Genomic DNA, 20009 nt, shown 5'->3' on the forward strand with positions numbered 1-20009 from the left:
TTCAAAATAAATTATATAAATCACCATACTTTTTTTGGAACAGGGCAAGGTGAAAAAAGTAAAACTCAGGTCGAAGGACAACATAAAGTTGGATTATTGCCATCAGGAATGACACCTTGTCCTTTTTTTCATCTCAGTAACAATTCAGAAGTAGAATTTGCCTAAGGGCCTGCTTACTGAGCTGAAATTGAGAATCATACCCTTTATCTGCAGTCTCAATGGATTTGCTTGATACACAGTCGGCTGTGACCTTCATGAGATGCTTCGTGCCTTCTTACCTGATCCTGAGAAATTATCTAAAGGCCCGTCTGCTGAGGTTGTGGCAATATCACTGTTGCTCATTGGTTCTGATTTAACTGAAAAGCAAAAAGAAAAGATGGAACTATTTCAACGAATTATCAAACACCTTATATTTAAAGAAAACTAATGTTACCATCTGATATTAATAAGGAAATGTGAGCATTAAACAGGAAGACCAAAGTATTTTTCTCATTTATAGACATTGAGAGGTTAGATTGTACATTTATTTCACACATCTAGAATATAATTTTGAAATAAATTTGAGATGGAAACAGTATGGAAATGGAGAGCTCCAGCAGAGGTGCTAGCACTAATAGATGGGACAAGGTTGCACATGAGTTCTGCTGCACAGGATTTAGATGAGGACTTCAATGGGGAGGCCTACAGAAAAATGTAAATGGGTACGCTCAATGAAATGCTTAGTGCATTGGCAGGCCTGCCTGAACGTCTATGGTCAATGTCAAGGAGCATGGTGGAGACTGGCACCAACTTAGCACAAGTTGGGGAGAGCATTGAACCCATCCTTTCCAGCCTAGAAGTGGTAGCAAACTCCCAAGAAAACACTTCCTGACCCAACCATGTTGCAGCATCTGATGACCGATGTTTCAGCTTCCATTACCTGACCCGAAACGTTAACTCTGCTTCTCTTTCCACAGATGCTGCCAGACCTGCTGAGTGATTCCAGCATTTCTTGTTTTTGTTTCAGATTTCCAGCATCCGCAGTATTTTGCTTTTATCAAATAGTCTCCTGTTGTGTTAGAGTCATAGAGAGATACAGCACTGAAACAGGCCCTTTGGCCCACTGAGTCTGTGCTGACCAACAACCACCCATTTATACTAATCCTATATTTCCTATCACATCCTCCTACCACCTACCTACACTAGGGGCAATTTACAATGGCCAATTTACCTATCAACCTGCAGGTCTTTGGCTGTGGGATGAAACCAGAGCACCTGGTGGAAACCCACACGGTCACAGGGAGAGCTTGCAAACTCTGCACAGCCAGTACCCAGAACTGAACCTGGGTCGCTGAAGCTATAAGGCTGCGGTGCTAACCACTGTGCCACTGTGCCGCCCTTTCTAAACATTTTAAGCAGGGATATATTCTATTTTATTCTCACATTTAGAATTCAGCATATCACTGAAAATGCAAAGCTGGATGGAACCAAACATATATTTCAGTTGCATTATCAATACAGATGATGCCAGTTAAGCTTGTCAAAGTCGTGTCTTTTCTCAGACACCAACCAATTTCTAGTACAGTGACTTTACCAGGATTAAAGAAAAGGGAGTGGAACCTCCTTTTTTTGCCAAATAGCAGCTAGGAAGGAGGCAGGCCAACTGACAGATAGAGCTGCTATTTGTTATTTGTTCCTACCTTTTCTGACACAGCTGCAAGTTCGTGACCTAGGTTGGAATTTTGGGTTGGGCGGGAGGTCCCGCCCACTGGCCGAAATGTCAGTGGTGAGCCTGCCTCCACTGGGCCTGGGGAGCCACGCCCGGACTTTTCATCCCCATGCCCTGAATTGGTCTTGGCTGAGACTTCCACCTCCTTGAGGCAGTGTTGTGTGTTGGGAGCGGCCCTCTGTGGGGCACAGGGTGCCCGATCAGGAGGGCCCCCCATAGCCTACAAGAAGGCCGCCTGGTTTTACCAGGCAGGATTCCTGGCATTTTTGTCATCAGACCATCAAGGGTAAAATACCCACGTTGATGAGAGGAGGCCCTGAAGTGGCAGTTAATTGGCCACTTAAGGGCCTTGATTGACCTGGGGCGGGCGGGCCTTTTCTCACTGTCACCCGACGTAAAATTGCCACAGGGGCGGGAGGGGGTCGGAAATGGCACCCCCCCCCCCCCCCCCCCCACCTCCACCAGTCTCCCACTGAATTTTATGCCACCCCGTCACTAGCCCGCTCATTGGGGGGCTGTAAAATTCCGGTCCTAGTTCTTTTTTAAGTATTTGTCAATCTTAATGGAAAACAATAATTGGCATTGTCCTAGTAAGAGGTAGGCCATTTAGGACTGAGATGAAGAGGAACTTCTTCACTCAGAGGGTGGTGAATCCATGGAATTCTCTACCCCAGAGGGCTGTGGAGGTTCAGTCATTGAGTATATTCAAGACAGAGATTCATAGATTTATAGATATTAAAGATATAAAAGCATATGGGCATAGTGCAGGAAAATGGCATTGAGTTACTAGATCAGTCATGATCTAGTTGAATGGCGGAGCAGGCTCGAGGGGCCAAAAACCTACTCTTGCTCCTATTTCCTATGTTCCTATTTCCTATGTTCCTATTCAAAATGGAAGTAGCACGCTGCAATTTTTTAATGACAAAATTGTGCAGATTTTAATTTGTATGAATCAAATTGTGTACTGAAGTAAAGCTATGTCAATGCATGTAAATAATATTGGTGGCTTTTATTTAATGGGGATAATCTATTGTCTTTATTGGGATTGTTCTTTGAACCATGAAACACCAACATGAACTGGTGGCAGGAAGGTACTTAACACAAATTCAAAGTGCTTCAAGTGCATTACTGCAAGTTATTTCATGTTTTCTTTTATTATTAATCTGCTTTCCTGAAGCACCTAAAAGGCTCTGATAGTGATTTGTAAATAGCATTGTGAACACCTTATTTCCAATTAGAACGTCTGTAGTTGTTGCAGCCACAGACTGGGTTTGACTGTTACACAAAAACTAAAATGTACTTAAATAAAATGTATAGTCATAACTCTTAGTTTTGTAAATGTATTATTAATCTGAAGTTTTCTGAGTTTGGCTGCATTACCAGAGCACAAAAAAGAACCAATTGTCAAATCCTAATGGATTTCAATCATGTTATTTTATAAAGATAAAGTATAATTCTACCATACATGTGTAAACAAAGGCATGCAGCATAAATATCTTCATAGTGTACACAGGTAAAATAATTTACGGCCAAAAAAATTATTATTTTAACATCACTTTTCACAAAAATAAATGTAATGCAAGCCTGCAAAAAAATAAAGCAGAACATAACCAGCCTAATACCACAACTAAAGGGCACTTCAGAGAACACACCAGATAACATCAAAGAATTAATCGAATTTAGTGATTTTTGTACCAGAGCCACACAAACCTGCAGTGGTCTGTGTACTAGACCCTAGCAACCAGTCTGCTGTGCTGAGCATAGTCATGTTGTCACCTAAAGGGAAATTGTAAACAAGAAGTTTAAACAATGAACTGAACTTGTTAGGAATTTTAAAATTATTTGTAGGCAAAAGATGTGTGTTACAGCATAGGATAGGTTGCCTCTGATATTGTTTCCTGTCTTCAGATGGAACTTTTTGAACCCAGATGAGAAATAGTAAACTTGGCTTTGTAGCTAAATAGAAATATAAATCAAGGCTCGGATTCAAAATCAAGACTCTCGAAGCAAGAATTCAGGCCAGAGTTTCATGAGGTGGTGGTGGCCCTGCCCACCCGCTCGAAGCCAGGGACAAGCCCGCCTCCATTGGCCCTGGAAGCCGGCTCAGGCAATTAATTTCCTGCAGTCATGGCGTCCGTCCCTCTGAGGTGGGATATTCTGCCTCCAAGAGCTGCCGGCCAATAAGACAGCCAACAGCTCTTCAGTTCCTGGGAGCAGTGGCCACTGCTGGGACTGCACCCAGTGAGAAGAGCCACCATGGACACTGTGCAAGTGGGGTTGGGCTCGTCAGGGTCACTCAGCCAGGCCCCAGTGAAGGGGAGGAGGTGATGGATGGAGAGGGCAGGGGTGGCGTTCCAACAGGGAAGGGCTGTACCACTGGGGGAGGGCCTTCTGTGGGGCATAGGGTGCCTGATCAGGAAGGCCCTCCCCCAGCCCGCAAAGAAGCCACCAGGTATTACTGAGCGGCCTTTTTAGGTGGTGAAGTGCCCATCTGCCACAAGTAAAATAGTAGCGGAGGGATGAGGCCCTGAAGTGACCATTAATTGGTCTCAAGTGGCCTAAGGGCAGGCAGGCTGCCTGCCACATCCCACCTCCCCAGCCACTGGTAAAATACCAGGTGGGGTGGGTAAGCGATGGGCATGGTGCCCCTGCCATCCTATCCAATTTCACGCCGCTCCCCCCGCCTCCCAGCCTGCTCCCGGCAGGGGTGGGGGTGGGGGGCCTAAAATTCCAGCCTCAGGTGACCTTTAGCACTTTAGTGATCAAGTCTTCTTTAAAGCAATACTGGAGAATTTTATCCTGGAAATAAAATTAGACTCACAGGGGAAAATTGCAAAAGAATAATTGATGGCTGTATCTGTAACGTTTGTTAAAGAGAGCTCTTTCTCTGTTTCAAAATATTAATATTGAGATTCCCTCATGTACAATAGAATTATGTATCAGATGAATAGTTCTGTACACCATGAGGGGGTTCAAGGACTAAGCTCTCAATCGTTTATTCATTGTAACAAACAATATAAAGTTTTTATAAGTCAAAATATTTATTTTATTCAATGCATCTCATTTGACTTTGCACTGAGTTAAGTTAATAAATGTCTGCTGAGGAATAAAATGTTATGGGATACAAGATGAAACTCCTTAATTTTAAAAAATGCATCACAAGTTTAGGCAGGAATATTCGTGAGCACTGACAACAGGTGACAATGCATTTATAGTACAAGATGATAACTAGTTTATGAATACACGGAGTGTAGAATTAAAAACATTCCAGATTGTGAACTCAACACTATCAGTATCAAAATTAGGGGGTATCAGAAGGAGCAATATATACAAAGCATTAAAATGAGGGAGTATTACAAATGATTTTAAATTTTTTTATTTTCCAAAAATGGAAATGCAATACAAAATTCAATGACATTTACTTTCTGGATTAGATTATAAGCATCTGCTTTCTATTCAATATGATAATGCGTTGTCACTGTTATGCATTCCTTTTACAAATTCTGTTTGTCTCAAGTCACCAAGACCAGTAATTACTCTCACCTGTACAAATCAAAACTTCTATACTGAGGGTATGCAAGTGATGCTTGCATTCACTTAGCCAAATTAGTATTTCTTTGGGAATCATAAGACTCTTTTTCTCTTACTTTTTTATATTTTTGTTCACGAAAGGGACTTTTAGCCTATGTCTGAGCATTATGTATAATTTGTTATATAACTCCTGATCAATAGGGATGTGGAGTGGTGAAGTGACACTTAGTGGCATGAGATACAGGTTTGTATCAGCGGAGAACCATATACAACCTACTCAAATAGCATCACATTTTGTTACTTGGTAGATAATCATTAGCTGAACTCTCAGGGCTAGATGAAATGAGGTCCACTGCAAAAAATAAAAACTTCATGGCTGTATTTTGTGGTCAGCAGCAAAGTGATGGTATTGCCACTGTCCCTGAAGAAAGCTGTGCACAAAGATCTAGCGATCTCGGTTGCATGAATTTCACCTTTCCCGATGTTAATTGAATGCTAGCACCAACTATAGAGGATCTCTGGCATTCAGCAACAATTATGTCATCAAGCAGGCTAAGCTGCCAATCGCATTGATGAATTCTCACAGACAGCAACCAGGAAGTTAAAGACACTTCACTTTTTAAATAATTTTACAAAGAGCAAAATAAAGAGTGGAACATACACATGAGATTAAGGTAGAAGCTGAAATATCATAAATAAACTGTTAAATTATTATATTAAAAATCTATGGAATTTTTATGAAATTTGACATTCCACAAATATAAAATTAGTGTTCCAAGGCCAGAGAGATAGTTCAGCAGTAATTATGAACTTAGTACTAATCTAGTTAAAAATCCAGTTACATTTCATTTACAAGGCTTAACTTTTTCAAGGATTTTACAATGAGACTAAGGTCTGAATTTTACTGGCCCCTTGACGCCGCGGGTCGTGGCGCGGGGGCCGATAAAATGTTATGGGGAGAGGTCCGTCTCGACTTGCGATGTCGAGAAGGGCCCGCCGCATATTACCAGCGGTGACAGGTGGACCTCGGTGCAGCTCCCCAGCTGCATGGCAGCAGCACCACAATCAACTTATGGTGATGATTACTTACCGATGCTGATTATGCAGCCCATCATCTCTCTACCGACACTGCTGGATTTTTCATTGAACGGGCAGCCATCAAGTGCCATTCCGTTCATGATGTGAAAAGACGGCGGATCCTCACTCTGCATTACAGAAGGGAGGAGGGAGGGGGTTTAAAACAGGGGTCTAACTCTACATTCTGGAATGGAGGGAGGATGCACAGGGGTCTAACTCTGCATTCTGGATGGGAGGAGGAAGGGGGAATACTCAGGGGTCTAACTCTGCATTCTGGATGGAAGGAGGGAGGGGGGATACACAGGGGTCTAACTCTGCATTCTGGATTGGAGGGAGGATACACAGGGGTCTAACTCTGCATTCTGGATGGGAGGAGGAAGGGGGAATACTCAGGGGTCTAACTCTGCATTCTGGAATGGAGCGAGGATACACAGGGGTATAATTCTGCATTCTGGGAGGGAGTAGGATACATAGGGGACTAACTCTGCATTCTTAAAGGGAGGAGGGGGGATATGCAGGGGTCTCACTCTGCATTCTGAAAGGGAGGGGGTCTGGGACTATTGGAGGGAAAGCTGTGCTGGCATGAAGGGAGGTACCATGTACCATCCCTCCGTTAACAGTGTACACTCTGTGTTTGTGAGGTGGCAATGGCACACTAGGCACCTTGTGTGTGGGGAGGGTCCAGACAGGGCAGGAACATTAAGGTTTTATGGATGGTGGGGGCAATCGATTCAGCTGGTAGGATCTTGATGTGGTCATGCTGTGCCACTCTGAGTGTTGGCCAAGATGGGCAATGCCGTGGCATGCCACATAGTTGATCCAGGAAAGCAGCTGATGTACCCATCAACACCAATCCATGCCCTGTTAGGAACCTTCGAATACACGCAGGATTCAACTTTATTTCTCACATGGAAATAGGTATGGCTCATCCTACATTGTGTGATCCTCTGCACATGAGGATCCTTATGCGCCACAGGCAATACCAACAGGCAGGTGCGATCCACATAGAGGCCCCCGGTCGTGAGCAACAGCCCCCAAGGAGAGCCCGCCATTACGGTTGCCATGATCTACAGGCCCCACATGACATGCCATCGGATGTCAGAGCACCAGTGTCAGAGGAAATTGCGCATATAGAGAGGGTGGTGACACGTCTCTGTGTCCTGCTCAAGGATGATCTGCAGCCCATGGGCTCCAGTGGACATCCCATGCCTTTGTTCCTCTTGGGGGCAGCGGTTCTCAAGCCTGACGCCTCTGCAGCCTTTTAGGGGCCCACCAGAGACCTTAGTGGGGTCACACAGTCAGCAGTGCACCGCTGCATCAGGGAGGTCACCAATGCCCTGCACCAGAGGGCCAGTGAGATGTCCGCTTCAGGACAGACTCTCACTGCCAGGCCCAGAGGGCCATTAGTTCTGGCACCATTGCCAGAGAACCATAGGTTGTAATGTTTATAGACTGCACTCATGTGGCCATCAGGCCTACTACCAGGCTACCATCTGCAGACGTCACCATTAACGGAGCCCTCTCAATCCAGGTGAAGCTTGTATGTGAACACCGCAGATGCTTGCAGCGAATGTATGACCGCTTCCCAGGTAGCCATGACACCAGGGTCTTGCGCCAGTCCTGGCTGCCACCGCTGTTCACTGAACTGGCTCAGATGGAGGGGTGGCTTCTTGGAGATAAGGGCTATACTTTGCAGACATGGCTCCTGGCACCAGTGAGAGACTCCAACACTGCTGCAGAGGAGAGATACAATGCCAGCCACTGAGCTACAAGAGCCACCATTGAGCAGGAAATCGGCATGCTGAAAGAGCTCCTCCAATGCCTGGATAGATAGGGTGATGCTCTGTACTACGGGCCGAAAAGGCCAGCTCCTTTCTTTGCTGCTCTGCACAACTATGCACCCAATAGGGGCCAGTCCTGGCATGATGAGGAGAAACGTCAACAGGATTCCTTCTCGGACTATGAGGACGCTGAGGACCTACAAAATGACAGACGCATGGGAGGGCAGATGGCACCCAGGCTCTGCACACAGGGCTAGCAGTGAGCTAGAGATGTATGGGCTTATCAGACAAAGGCTGTCTGCTCCACAGGAACCAACATGAGTTCTGCAAGCCACACATCACCCTTGCTCACCTGCTGTGCACCAGTCCACATCTGCAGCATCCCTGTGTAAACCATTAGAGGCTGCAGCTGACTGAGCCAATGTCCATGTCACTGAGTCCGTGGAGACGCTCATGAGTAATGGTGGCATGGCAATGCTGTTATGGCATATGTTGGCTCTCCTGAAGGGCCAACAGTGCAAAGGGATGTGACATTGGCACTGCATGCTGGCACACATCATTCGCACAGAGAAAAGGACACACATGTTGGTAAGGAACATTTTGTGAAAGAAGAATTTACATTGCTGTGACAACCGTGCATTCCCAGTTGTGTCAGTGTGTTCTCTGTAAACCTGTGTAATACCTTTTATGGTCTATTTAATTCTCACGTCCTGGAATGTGTAAAATTAAGATTATTCACCCAGGTGCGGCATGCCTACAAGAAGGAATGTTACACTTGAGTGGGAGAAGAGGATCGCAACTTCACAGGACACTGGGACACAGCAGGGTAAGTATGTGGCAGCAAAGCGGAAAGTGCAGAAAGTGCAAAGAGGAAAGCGGTGACTCAGCAGGTCAGGCAGCATTTGTGGAGAGAGAAGCAGAGTTAACTTTCAGGTCTGTGAACTTGGACAAGTTAATTCTGCTTCTCTCTCCACAGATGCTGCCTGACCTGCTGGATTTCTGCAGCACTTTCTGCTTTGCTGCCAGATTGACAGCAGCCCCACCCTTCAGCAGTCAGGTAAGTATTCTTTGACAGCTGTCAGGAAGCAGGTCCTGGGGCGCTTAAAATAGGGCCCCAGCACCTGCTGCACAACTGTCAAGGGGTTCCTCACCGCGCCGAATGTCTTGCCTCTCCCCAAGTAATATGGGGAGGGAGGTTCGACGCCGTGATTCTAATGAGCCCCCGCGATTAATATCGCGGGTACTCGGCAGCCGCCGGTGAATGCGGGCACGTCGCCAAATTCAAAGGGGGTGCTGCGGACGGCGCCGCCCCAATAAAATTCAGCCCTAAAAGTATAAAAGTTGAAGCTCACATCAATTCAAGTGACTTCAAAAGATTTCCATCTGTGGAGATTTCAACAGCACACCCTGTGGAAGGGCAGGAAATCACTGACAGCAACCTCTGAATTTCTGTGTTTAACTGCGCAAGTGAGGACTCCAGAAGTTCCTTTCAGTTCCACAGTTGCAATGACAGTGAATGCTTGACAGTTTCACTGTCATTGCCACTGCTAAATCCAGGCCCCTATTGTTTGTTACGTTAAAGAAACTGAGAGCTTAAACTCCCCCATGAACTACAGAACTGTTCATGCTTCATAATTCTATTGTACATGAGGGAATCATAAGATTACACTTCTAAAATAGGAAGATCTCCCTCTAACAAATGTTACAGTTATATCGATCAATTATTCTTTTTACAATGAATCTTAATTTTATTTTTGGATAAACCTATTCAGTATTGATTTAACTGACACCTGGTAACTTTCGTGGTAAAACACTGAATTTTCTGTTTTTTTATTTCAAATCTTCGTCTTGATTGTTATTTCTATTTAGCCGTAACGCTATGTTTACCTTTTCTCATCTGGGTTCATACCTTAAAATGATACCATCTCAGGACAAGAAAATTAGCAGGAACAACCTATCTTGTCTTATAAAACGTATCTCCTGCCCACCGATAAATAGTTCCACCAATAACAGCTATAAAGAAGTTTGCAACCTTGATCCAGCAACCTTTCTTGATGAAAGACAGTGCTATTAAGACAGAAAGTTAAATGAAAAATGATAGAATAGGAATTTTATGTATCTGTTGAATTGAGTTACATATATTTTACTGAAGACAAATGAGTTAAAATATCCACCTTTTACCTCTGAAGAACGTAAGTTCAAAAAATGAAATAATCCAGGAAATGTCTATGGAAGGAGTGAGCTGATTTGGCTAATGGCTTTTTCTCATTCCCTGCTTTATAATGGAGGTAATAAGAATGTTTTCTCAATGTTTAGCAGTAATACAATGTTTTAAACTAAATAAAGTTTAGAATTTCTCATTTTGTTCTTGTCATAAGATCAAGCACAACTTATATTCAATGCAATAATCATTATATATTAAAAATTGCATTGTATCATTTTATATATGCAATAGGCGAAAATTTATAAATATGTGTTGTGTACAGCCTCACTCAGCAGGAGTGCACATCAGAAAATCATGAGTGCATACCCCATACACTTAGTTTTATGCACACACACACCTGGCAAAGGAATTTGATCATTGGGAGTGCATATCGCAACACACTCACTGACAATCTTCCCTCTCGCTTCACAGAGGGCCCCCCAGCAGCACGGGCTGCCCCCCCAAAAACAACCACCCCAGTCTAGACTCCGACCAACCCCTCCGGGGCCTAGCCGATATTTCCCCGGTGAGGCCCGACCCCCACTTACCTGTTCCCAAGCCAGCAACCATCATGTCTCTTCTGGCTGGGTACAGTCCCAGCAGTGGCCACCGCTCCTGGTGGCACTGCTGGGACTGAAGAGCTGCCGGCCCTCTGACTGGCCAGCAGGTCTTGAAGATGGGATTTCCTGTCTCAGAGGGGCAGCAGCCCCAACTGCAGCCAATTATGGGTCTGAGCCACGCAAAATAGCAGCGTGACTTCCAGGCCCGGCACATGCGGACTTGGGGCACCACCTCGCCATTAAATTCTGGCCCTAAGATCTGCTGCCTGCCAGTCAGTGCAAGATGATGAAGAAGGGCGAGAAGAGGAGCAGATGCCTGCTGATGAAGCACCATCACTTGATCTGACACTTGCAAACACCAGATCAGAAATGATAATGTGTGTGGGGTGGCACAGTGGTGCAGTGGTTAGCACCGCAGCCTCACAGCTCCAGCGACCCGGGTTCAATTCTGGGTACTGCCTGTGTGGAGTTTGCAAGTTCTCCCTGTGTCTGCGTGGGTTTCCTCCGGGTGCTCCGGTTTCCTCCCACATGCCAAAGACTTGCAGGTTGATACGTTAATTGGCCATTATAAATTGCCCCTAGTATAGGTAGGTGGTAGGGAAATATAGGGACAGGTGGGGATGTGGTAGGAATATGGAATTAGTGTAGGATTAGTATAAATGGGTGGTTGATGGTCGGCACAGACTCGGTGGGCCGAAGGGCCTGTTTCAGTGCTGTATCTCTAAATAAATTTTTAAAAAATACATCCCCCCGGAGCACGCGGTCACAGCTGGGTTCTGCTGCAGAGGACTCAGATGGTGACTTCGATGGGTAGCGTACAGGAAAAGGCTGATGGGCATGCACCACAGAAATGCATCCCTGTCACAAAGCCTGCTTGCATTATCGAGGAGCAGGGAGAAGCCTGGCTCCTACTTGGCACAGGGCTTCGCGCAGAGCTTGGAGCCCATCCTTTCCAGCTTGAAAGTGGTGGCTCAACCCCTTGACGGCACTTGTGGACCCAGCTGTGAAGCACAGTCTGATGGCTGATGTCTCAGTTTCCCTTGCAGCACAGGCAGAAGCCACCCAACATCCAAGTGCTGTAATGGAAGCTTAGACGGAGTTCATGAGATCCATACTTGTTGCCATGTAAGCCCAGCTTGGTGTCATGCAGGCTCAGACTGCTGCCATCATGGCTGCAGCTGCCAGCGCTCAAAGGAGTATGCAGGGTCACAGAGCTATCGAGCTCCAGCAAATTACTAGGATTGCTGAGACATCGCCCCAAGGCAGTGGTAGTGGCTCTGTGGCACACAAACCTGCTTTCCTCTTTCAGGATGACAGCATTCGTTCTCCTACCATGGCCATTCCACCAGTGCCCTTGCTGCTGCCTCTCAGGGGATTCAGAGTCTGATGAGATACTCATGGACAACCCATCTGGAATGATGATGTCCCAGATGCCTCCTCCCTTCTTCTTCCTCCACCTCCTCCTGAGGGGTCACCATAGGCTTGGTGGCAAGGGCTGTGTCCACACGATTGTTAGGTAGTGGAGGACACAGCAGCACACCACACTTCACAAGACATGCTCTGGCAAGTATGGGAGGATCCCTCCCGAGTGATATGGACAACTTAATTACTGTTTGAGTCTGCTCCATGACGCTCACATTCTAGGTGCGCTGTCCACATGTGGTCAGGTAGTGGAAAGGAGTCATGAGCTGTGTGTATAGCAGGTAGCCCTTGTTTACATGCAGCCACCCTTTGGCTCAATGTGATGGATCGAATTTGGCGGGAACAGCTGACTGGCACAGGGCGAATGCATTGTGACTGATGACAGAACAGCAAGAATTCACCAAGATGATGGCCTATGCATGGTCAAACACCAACTGCCTTTGCGGTTCCACTACGTCGCCCCATTGAGATGTGATGTCCACAGAGCCACGTGCATGCAGTCGATGGTTCCCTGCACCATTGGGAACTTCTACCCTGGAAAAGCCATGCCCACCCCTCCTTCTTCGCTGTGCTTAGAGATAAGGCAATGAGGTCCCCTCTGCTTACGTACAGGCCTTGGTTACTCGGTTACCTCCATGATACAGTGCTGCATGACAAACTGAGAAATGTTGGCAATATTGCAAGCCCCAGCCTGGTAGGATCCTGAGGCATAAAAATGTAGGAGATGGTGACATTGATGGTCATAGGGAGTGCCGTCCTCACCTTGCTCCAGGGTGAAGGTTGGTAAAGCATTCACTGCTCCTGGCTGAGATGGATGTAAGAGAAGTGTACTCTGAAGACCTTAAATGGAAATGGCCTTTTGTCGAGAGACCTCTTTTCCTCCCTCTGCGCACAGCCTCTCCTCTCTGCTCCCTTTCCTGTCATGCTGCAGCAAGATAGACTGCAACTATAACCTCCATGAGTGATAGAAAGTTTTCTGCTCAGAGGCCTTTAAAATCCACTCCACTACTTGAAAAGATCCAGAACCACTCTCTCCTGATTCAAACTTATGTGAGTTCCTCCAACAGCACAGTACTGAACTTCCACGAACCTGCAATTTCCATGGCGATCTTTTTAAATAGCAGTAGTGGGGGTCTCCTGTGCAGCTTAACACATGCTCAACTGAGAGTGTTCCCAAAGAGAGGGCGTTAACAGGACCTGCGAGGTCCAAAATGACAGGTCAGGCGGCAAATCAGCATTAGACCTTGAGTGATGTCATGATCTGTCCACTCTGCATGTTTCCGGCATATGCACAGGATGCCCGGACTATCGCTCTTCCAAATGGTAATCGGTGTGGGCCATGCAGAAGGTAATTGTTTTTTAACTCTGAGCTCCCATAGTGCTGAAATGAGTGGTGCTACAGAGCTGGATTTTACAGCTCTTGCATCTTAGGAGCATCAGAATGTGGCCCTGAGCCTGTCTTCATCAATGCCCATATGTACATTGTTATGACCAGCTGAGAAAGAGGTCGAGGGGTCCCTCTCAGTGAGAAATAGATGGCAGCAGACAGGAGAGAGATCTTCTCAGTCCAGGAGCAAACAGACTTTCTGAGTTCAAACTCTCTGTGGCCAGTTCAAAAGAAAACCCTAGAACAGCCAAGTAGTCATGTGACCAGCTGATCGAACCAGTCCTGGCCCTTGTGGATTGTATCCTCCTTAGCAGGCCCTGGAGTGCACTTCCTCACCTTCGATGTCTGTTAGTATGTAAATGCTTTTTTCCAGCCACGGCTGATCCGTTTAACAAATCATTTCCTCACTCCAACAAGTTAAAAATCAATGTTCATGACAAAATTGATGTCCTCATTTTTGGCTGGTGGGGGCCTAGCATGACAACATGTATAGCAAACGTCACTGGTTAATTTTTTTAATTTCCAACATTTGTCCTGGAAAGATAAGGGGGTATATTTTCATCTCCACACCATGAATAGTAATCTGGCAGTGGATTGCCTACCTATTATAGAACTCATCTAATTGTCATTCCATTGAAAGTATTCAAAGTGTTGTGTAACTTTACCTTTATCAACAGATATCAAGCCCACAGGGAAATTTTACAAGGCTCCATTCTCAGCATGGATTCAAGATTGGGTCAAGAAATGTCAATGCAACTGACTCACAAAAAATTGAGTATTGGGTATTGACGTGCTAATCCGTGCACCCATTTCCCTGAGCCATGCTCTCGTCAGGCGAAACTCTGGTCAGTGCGTTGGACCCCATGATTTATACCATTAGCAGGGTGAAGCTTCACAATGATAATGGCAGCAGAAAGTAAAAGTTTACCATAACTCTACTGTATTCTGTTGATAAAGTTATATAGGAAAGCTGAAGCACAACTTTTTTGTAATAACCAGGGTGGATGATTTCTTCTGTGCACTAAGTGGCAGGTGATCAAAAACTTGGAGTGCAAAATTCGGCTCTGCAATGTCCATGGTTTCGGAGCTATGACTTCCTTTTTAGTTGAAAAATGGTATCCATGCCATGCACGTACACTTCTGGCAAAGATTGTGCTGGACACTTTTTTGTAGATATCAGTAGCACGGCTGTTAGGAGCATTCGTCAGAAGTAGGCAGAGTAGGCATATTGTGACATAAATCAGCATGTAAAGCTGATTTTATGCCAGTGGTGCCATTTTTGACCTTGTTGCTCCAGTTAATGCTCTCTTTTAAACACGCATAGCCGAACATGTGTTCAGCAGCAGGAAGGAGCCCCCCCCTCCCCCCCCCAGCGCTATTTAAAGAGATCACCAACCACTCTCAGGTTAGTTGCTGATTGATTTCTACTGGCTCTGTCTGAGTTTGTAAAGTGCTTGGTGATTTGTAGAGTTGTGTAAAGTTGCTGAAGTCGACAGGGAGTGGTGCTGGGCGTGAAGAAGGCCTTGTTTTTGACTTCAAGGATTTTGGGGAGACCACTTGTTCCCAGTCATTGATGCTATAGTTACCATCTCCCTCAGCCTGCAACATGAGAGAGAGATGGAGTAGAGGCAGCACAGAAGAGGATAATGCAAAAGCAAAATACTGCGGATGCTAAACAGAAAATGCTGGAATGCATCAGTTCTGATGAAAGGTCACAGACGTGAAAAATTAACTCTGTTTTTCTCTCCACTGGTGCTGACTGACCTGCTGAGTATTTCCACCATGTTCTGTTTTTATGACAGAAGAGGATAAGCTGCTTATGGAGGGAGGAGGAGGAAGCCTCTCAGCAAGAGGCCTTATCCGTAACCTCAACCTAAGCCAGGTGCAGTGTGTGTATCAACATGGCTGGTGGATACTGTCATAGTGCAGAAGACTGCAGATGGCCTTACAAGATGCCTTTGAGTAGTTCTGGGTTTAGAAGGCCCTGCTTCTGACTATACCACCTCGGTATGGGCGGCACAATTCTGGGTTGGCTGCCAGAAAGGCAACAGCAAAGACACCGGTTGAGGGGCAGGGCTGGGAAGACAGCTGCTTTCATCCTAAGAGAGGGCAGAAGGTTTTCTTGTCTAATTTATTCATTCATGGGATGTGGGCATCACTAGCAGGGTCAACGTTTAATGCTCACCCCTAAATGCCGTTGAGATATGACTGAGTGGCTTGCTCGGCCATTTCAGAGGGCAGTTAAGGATCAACCATATTACTGTGGATCTGGAGTCACATGTAGGCCAGACTATGTAAGGATGGCACATTTTCTTCCCTAAATCGATATTTGTGAACCAGATGGGGTTTTACAACAATCTGGTAGTTTGATGGTCATCATTACTGATACTAGCTACTTTACTCCAGATGTATTTAATTAACTGAATTCAAAATCCCTAACTGCCATGCTGAGATTTGAACTCATTCTTTTTATTCATTCATGGGATGTGGGTGTCGCTGGCTAGGCCAGCGTTTATTGCTCATCGCTAATTGCCCTTGAGAAGGTGGCTATCTCTGGATTATTGGTCCAGGCCTCTGGATTACTAGCCGAGTAACATATCCACAATGGCTGGGAATTTCTCAGCGTTTTGGAGATGGGCTGGGAGGTGGGACGGTGGTAAAATGGTGGCAAAATGCATAAGGCGGGAAGCCTGACATGTTTACATCGCAGGCGGATATTATCAGAGGTGGCTGGGCTGGTGGGAGGAGGTCACGCTGGAAAGCAGCAGGAAGGTAACTAAGCCTGTTAAACAGACAATTAACTGCAATTTTAACTGTTTTTTTTTTCATTTTACGAGGGGCACACGGGAACAATGGAGCTTCAGAGCCTCGCCAGCTATAACAAGGCAGAAGCTCAGCGGAAGGCCATTGTTGGCTGCAGTCAGTAGCCATTGCGAGAGGTACTGTGACTTGTTAGGGTGTGTGATACTGAGTAGACAGCAATAGTATCAATTGGGAGCAAAGAAAAACTTAGCTAACACAGCGGAGGCATTCTGGTTGAGTGTCCTCTCTATCTTGGCACTCCTTGTACAGAGTAACAGGGGATGGGAGGCCCAGAGAATTGTGTGCAGCTATTTGCGAAGGGCTTTATTCACTCAGGCTTTGGCAGTAAGGAGGAGCATCAGAGAGGGAGAGAGCTGCAGCCACCGGGAACAGGGCAGCAACACTCAGAGGGGCAAGCAACCAGTCTCTTCCGCATAGATGAGGCTACCCACCAGAAAGGGTCGAATGTCAGAAGCTCAGCTTCCTGAAAATGTTGGAGCAGCAGTGGCACCAATGACTGTGCCTCTCCAGGGAGGCGGTCACCGAACTGTGTGCCATGACAGAGGAGGAGCTGAGCCCTATGAGAAGAAGCGGGCACCCAATGCCTGTTATGCTGAAGGTCACCGTGGCACTGAATTTCTATGCCTCAGGATTATTCCAGGGATCTTCTGGAGGAATCTGTGGGATCTCCCAGTCTACAACTCATCACTGCATCAAGACAGTCCCCAACGTCATGTTCAGGAGGGCCAGACAATACATGAGCTTTCGCACTGATCCAGACAATCAGGCTGAGAGGGCTATAGGATTTGGGGCCATCACTGGATTCCCCCCGGTGCAGGGTGTCATTGACTGCATGTATGTGGCCATCAAGGCTCCCACAGACCAGGCAGCAGCCTTCATCAACAGGAAGGGCTTCCACTTACTCAATGTACAACTTGTCTGCGACCACTGCAAATAGATCCTTCAGGTCTGTACAAGGTCCCCGGGAAGCTGCCACGATGCCTACATACTAAGGCAATCCCAGATGCTAACCTTTTTAGGCCCCCCCCATTTGTCTTCAAGGAAGGATACTGGGCGACAAGGGCTACCCACTGAAGAGTTGGCTACTTACCACTATGAGGAACCAAAGCACAGATGCAGAGGAAAGTTACAACAGCTGCCTTGGGACAACTTGAGTGACCATTGAGCAGGCCATGGTCTGTCTGAAGATGAGGTTCATCTGGTGGAGCCCTTCAATATACCCCAGCAAGGGTCTCGCATATCGTGGTGATATGCTGTGCTCTGCTCAACCTGGTGCTATAGAGGGGAGAAGCTTTGAATAATGACATCCTGGATTGAGATACCTCCTCTGAGAATGAAGATATGGAGGGGGATGGTGACCAGGCACAACAGGATGAAGACCCTGAGGGACAGCAGGCAAGGTGCAATCAGAGTCATACAAGGGAGGCTTTCACTTGAGCCTTACTTACACTCCTAGTCAATCCAATAAATCTTCCACCTTCTGCAGACCTTTTGCCATTTCCTTGGATGTCCTTACCATTTCCCTGGAGCCGCCATCACATGAGGCAACAGCATGGGAAATGTCATGACCCCATTCGGTGTGGCACTTCTCATCATACACTTTGCAGGAGCCAGCAAACTGTTAGTGGCCCAGTAGTGTGTAAAAAAGGAAGAGATTCTTTTTGTGGTGCACCATTTCAGAACTCATTGAAGACACATACACAGCAAGGTGACAGGTAATAACAAAATAAAACCCTGTGAAACCCAAGTACAGCTAAGTGAACTTTTTTATGCACTAGTGGGTGCTCCCCCTGCACTGTCAGCTGAGGTGGAGGCAGGCTGCTGACCTTTCAACTCTGTGGCTTTTGATGACCATGCAGTCATCCTCTAGTTGCCTGAGGCCTGCAGAGCCCCAGCATATTGAGGGCCTCCTGCACAGGTGCAGGAGCCGCCTCTGCCTCCGCTGCTTTGTGAGGCGCTGGTGTCACTAGCAGAAGGGATGAGAACCTGCCATCAATGCCAGGAGCATGCTGAGGGGAGCCCCCAGATGCTGCAGATAGCCACTCCCCTTCTCTTTCAGGGCATACTTGGCCCTCCTTGCTCACTGAGGAGTCTGAGAAGCTGGTAATGACTCCAGGTGTCTTGATCCCCTCTCGCCCAGCCATTGCTTCACAGACCTCATGGAGGTGGCGACAGTATTCACGTCTGCACACATCTCCAGAGGGAGAGAGAGGAATGATGAGAGGGCAATGCGCTTTCCAACACATCCTCTGACTACTCATCATCTGGAGCTCTAGGTAACCAGTAGTGCAGATCAGCACTAAGCCTGCTGCTCGCCAGAGCGTCTCTTGCGCCCATCTATTAGGCCACTCACTCTCTCAAGGCTCCACACCCATCTCACCATCAGCGATTGCCATGCCTGCCTCCATTCCTCCCTGCTCAAACATCTCTTCTTCCATAGACATAAGGATGGTCATGTAGGGCATGCTGCCTCTGGTTCTAAATATTTGCCTTGTGTTGTGAGTTCTCTTCTACTGAAAGAAAATAAATTCCCACTGTTACTTGCTCATCAAAGACACATACAACACCTATGCTGGTGGGAGCCCAGCTGTCCGTCATGGTGCCACAGGGATGCCTCCTGCATGTGGCCAATCAGTAGTGGCTGTGCAGGAGTCACCACAGCCTGACTGGTATCCTGCACAAAGAGACTAATGTGTATGTGATAGCCAAGGCTGATGTATGGGCATCTCCACTAATTGGGTAGGCAACCCCTTTTCCAATCTCAAATTCATATTCAGTCACATTTAAGGCTGCAAGCGTAATATTATGCGCTGCACTCACCTTGCCAGAACACATCAGCTCATTGACCCTCTTTTGGCACTGCACCCAGGTATGGTGGACAACCCCATGGCTGCTGACCTCCTATCTCCATCCAGGCCTACTTTGTTTGGCAAGCCAATCCCCTCCTGTTGTTCCATTGGAACAGGACTTCCCTCAGTGCCCTTGCAGCTTAGAGGAACATCTCCAGGGAGGCATCAGTAAATCATGGAGTGACCTTTGATCAGCCTTCAGCCATGTTATCAATTTGTGCTGCTGCATGGACAAGTACTACTGTCTGCCTTTTAAATATGGTGCCAGCGTTGCCTGAGCTGGAACCTCCTCCTCGCCTGTGCTGCCTAACTGGCCGGCTCCCCTGTCGGCTGGCTGTTAGTTAACCGGCCCTGAGAACATCACGTTTGCAACTCCACACCTCGCCCGTGTGGCAACGTCACCCGCTTTCAGAATCACAGAATTGTCATAGCACAGAAGGAGGTCATTCAGCCTGTTGTATGTGTGCCAGCTCTCCAAAAGAGCAGTTTATCTGGTGCCACTCCCCGGCCTTCTCCCCATGGCCCTGCACATTCTTCCATTACAAATAACAATCCACTTCCCATTTGAATGTTTTCATTGAACCACACTCTCAGGTAGTGCATTCCAGACCTAACCACTTGCTACATGAAATTTTTTTTCCACATATTGCTATTGCTTCTTTTGCCAA

At 46.6% G+C, this 20009-nt stretch overlaps 1 protein-coding gene across 17 annotated transcripts in view; it reads right to left on the reverse strand.

The window, feature by feature from the left end:
- Positions 1 to 20009, reverse strand: part of eya1 (EYA transcriptional coactivator and phosphatase 1) — a 274463-nt gene that overhangs the window by 234218 nt on the left and 20236 nt on the right. For 13 of the 17 annotated variants that reach the window (XM_068031998.1, XM_068032001.1, XM_068031999.1 and 10 more), the window contains 2 exons: positions 3419 to 3484; positions 279 to 356 (listed from right to left, as the gene is read on the reverse strand). In XM_068031998.1, the coding sequence (XP_067888099.1) occupies positions 279 to 356; positions 3419 to 3484 (144 nt within the window). The remainder of the gene's footprint in view (positions 1 to 278; positions 357 to 3418; positions 3485 to 20009) is intronic. The other 4 variants (XM_068032014.1, XM_068032005.1, XM_068032015.1 and 1 more) reach the window with 1 other exon arrangement.

The sequence above is a fragment of the Heterodontus francisci genome, chromosome 5 (assembly GCF_036365525.1).
Source record: "Heterodontus francisci isolate sHetFra1 chromosome 5, sHetFra1.hap1, whole genome shotgun sequence".
NCBI classification, from domain to species: Eukaryota; Metazoa; Chordata; class Chondrichthyes; order Heterodontiformes; family Heterodontidae; genus Heterodontus; species Heterodontus francisci.